This window comes from Microtus ochrogaster, chromosome 16 (genome assembly GCF_000317375.1).
Source record: "Microtus ochrogaster isolate Prairie Vole_2 chromosome 16, MicOch1.0, whole genome shotgun sequence".
NCBI lineage: Eukaryota > Metazoa > Chordata > Mammalia > Rodentia > Cricetidae > Microtus > Microtus ochrogaster.
Window position 1 is genome coordinate 27,237,303 of NC_022018.1, and position 2,776 is coordinate 27,240,078.

The 2,776-nt window shown below is 47.6% G+C and overlaps 1 protein-coding gene across 1 annotated transcript in view; it reads right to left on the reverse strand.

The window, feature by feature from the left end:
- Itih2 (inter-alpha-trypsin inhibitor heavy chain 2) overlaps positions 1–2,776 on the reverse strand; it is a 40,404-nt gene that overhangs the window by 7,812 nt on the left and 29,816 nt on the right. Inside the window, exon 16 of the mRNA XM_005354886.3 lies at positions 1,898–2,035. Within this exon, the coding sequence (XP_005354943.1) occupies positions 1,898–2,035 (138 nt within the window). The remainder of the gene's footprint in view (positions 1–1,897; positions 2,036–2,776) is intronic.

Consider the following 2,776-nt stretch of genomic DNA (forward strand, 5'->3'; position numbering starts at 1 on the left):
TTTTGGAGCCTGTCCTGGAACTAGCTCTGTAGACCAGGCTGTTCTCGAACTCACAGAGATCCGCCTTTTTAAAAAGTTTATATTTATTTATTGTGTGTATATATATACATATGGGCCTGTGTCTATGTGGAACAGGCATGTGGAGTTCAGAGGATAAGTTGTGCTAGTCTCTTCTCTCCTACCAAGTGGGTTCCAGGATTGAATTCAGGATATTAGGCTTGTTAGCAAGTGCCTTTACCCCCTGAGTCACCTCACTGACCCATCTGAAGATTTTTTTTTTTAAGTATGAATCTATTCAAGAGAAGCTATAGATCTGCACTTGTATTAGCATCAGGAACAGTCTCCCACTTCTTTCTCTAACAACCCTTATGCTTCTAGAGATCTGCACTTGTGTTAGCAACAGGAACAGTCTCCCACTTCTTTCTCTAACAACCCTTTGCTTCAGACTGGTGGGGCCTTCCTTCCCTCATGGAGGACTGGAAGCACTCTTAGAATGCCCGAAGTCTGTTCTCTAAGAGACAGAAGGACGTGAAGTGCATACAAGCCCCAGGGGCTGCCAGGAAGTAAGTGAAAGGGACAACGTCAGGGAACCCTGGAACCTGGGGTTGGGGGTGGAGCCTGGGCAAACCCTCAGCTGCGGTTGCTTTCTGTCAGCTTTGACAAGTACTGACCACAGAGGTGACACACCTGAGCGATCCACTGTTTGTCTCCTAGCTTTGCTGTGGGCAGCAATTAGGTGTGTTTGGATCATGGTGGTAACGGTGCCTAGTTCCCTCTCAGAGCCTCAAAGACCTTGCTTGGTGAAGTCACCGACTCTTCCCTGGGACACGCACAGGTGTCCGGTGGGTGACTGTATGATGTCACTCCCCCCTCAGACGATGCCGACACCTCTCTTTTCTGAATGTGCATTTCACAAAGGCCTCTGGAATTTAGCTGTATCTTTGTAAACCACGGGTTCCTTCCCCTCCGATCATCTTTCCCCACACATTAATCACTGTTTCTTTGCCCTATAAATATCCTCAAGGCCTAGGGGATGTGGCTTTGAGAGCTTTGTCCCCAATCTCCCCATATTCAGTCACAGTGTGAATAAACTTTATCCTTTGCAAAGCTGTAATGGACTGAATGCCTGCGGAATCAAAGACAGCAGGTTCTGGTAACTGGGGCGTCGAGGAGATGCACTGACGCCTACGTTCTCCAGGTGGCGCCTTTGTCTCGGATGCTGAGAGGGAATGGGTCAAAGGATTGAGGACAGCACAAAGGAGCCTCAGTGCCCAACTTCTCCAACAAATACATGTTATTGGCTCCCAGATGATCACATCTGCTATTTGTGCCTCCCACATGCTGTTATGCCAAGGACAATGATACATTTGCATGAAAAATAAAAACACTGTTAGTTCCTAGTCAATGATAACATCCACTTACTGAGCAACTAGCAAGCCATTAACCAATCAAGGCTGCTCATCACATGTGAAACCATGCTCCACCATGCATTTCCCTGAGAAGAGCGTCTCTTTGATGTCAGAGGGTTCACTTCATACAGTTGGAAACCGTGCTGGGTACGGATTTGTCCCCATGCAAATCCATATCCTGAGGCCTACCCCTCAAAACGTGATAGTATCTGGACATGGAGCCCTTGGGAGCTCATTAGGTTTCCATGAGTCAGAGAGTGAGGAGCCGATGCTAGGGTTAGCGCCCTAATAAGAGACACCAGAGGCACTCCAGTCTCAGCTCTTTTGTTACAGCAGCTGCAGTAAGCTAATACATGGAGCTGTTGTCTCTCCATGAAAGGCAACAATGCCTGTAGGAGTCACCCAATTTCTCAAGACACAGTGATTCCATTAACTTATGGAAATTTACATGGGATTCTGATGGGCTGAGACAGGAGAAATGCTTTTACCTCGATTCACATGTGGTGGTGGGGTGGACTCAAGTGGCTTCGCTCCTACCGCAAGCATGGCCATCACTGGTGTCGGGGACGGACTGGCCCACGAGGGGATGGAACCTGAGGCAACCTTGGTGCCATAATACAATGCACCTGTGTAGAAGAACCCACGTCCATTAATTCCTAAGATACTCTTCCGTAGGAATTTCACTCCGTTTAAAGAATCTGGTTTTTTCATCCTCTTCCCCCAACCAAAGGTCTCAGCTAAAATTTTATCTACTTTCTTTAAAAACTGCAGCGCCAGGTACCAAACGCAGGGTCATGATCATGCAAAGTAAGCCCCGTTACTGCTGAGCTTCAGCCCACAACCCCCCTCTTCAGAGACCTCCCTCCTCTTACTCCCTATGGCATCCCGCCGCAGGAGCCTGTGATCACGTTCTTCCGGTATCTAGGACTATAAATGGGTGTGCTATAAAAAGGAGAAGGAACTGCCTTGCTGGGCATAGTGACACCTGCCTACAACCCTAGCACTCAGGAAGTGAGGGCAAGGGAACAAGTTCAAGGTTATCCTTGGCTAGATACCATTAAGCCCACTGGAACAAAATTAAAATTTCGGAGGATCATTGTAGCATATGGCAGTCACTCTCGGGACGCTGGGAGACGAAGCATCGACAAGACTAAGGCTCCGGGAATCTTACTGATTCAATCAGAGGTCCTCTTACTTAGCCTTGGGCATTTCTGGAGACTCCCATAGGACATAGATCACAAGGGTGACTTTCAAAGCTGTGTCTAGGAACCAGTTTCCATATATATTCCTTTTAAAGAAGTGTGTGTGTGTGTGTGTGTGTGTGATAGAGGGGTGTGTATGTATATGATAGAGGTGTGTGTGTGAGA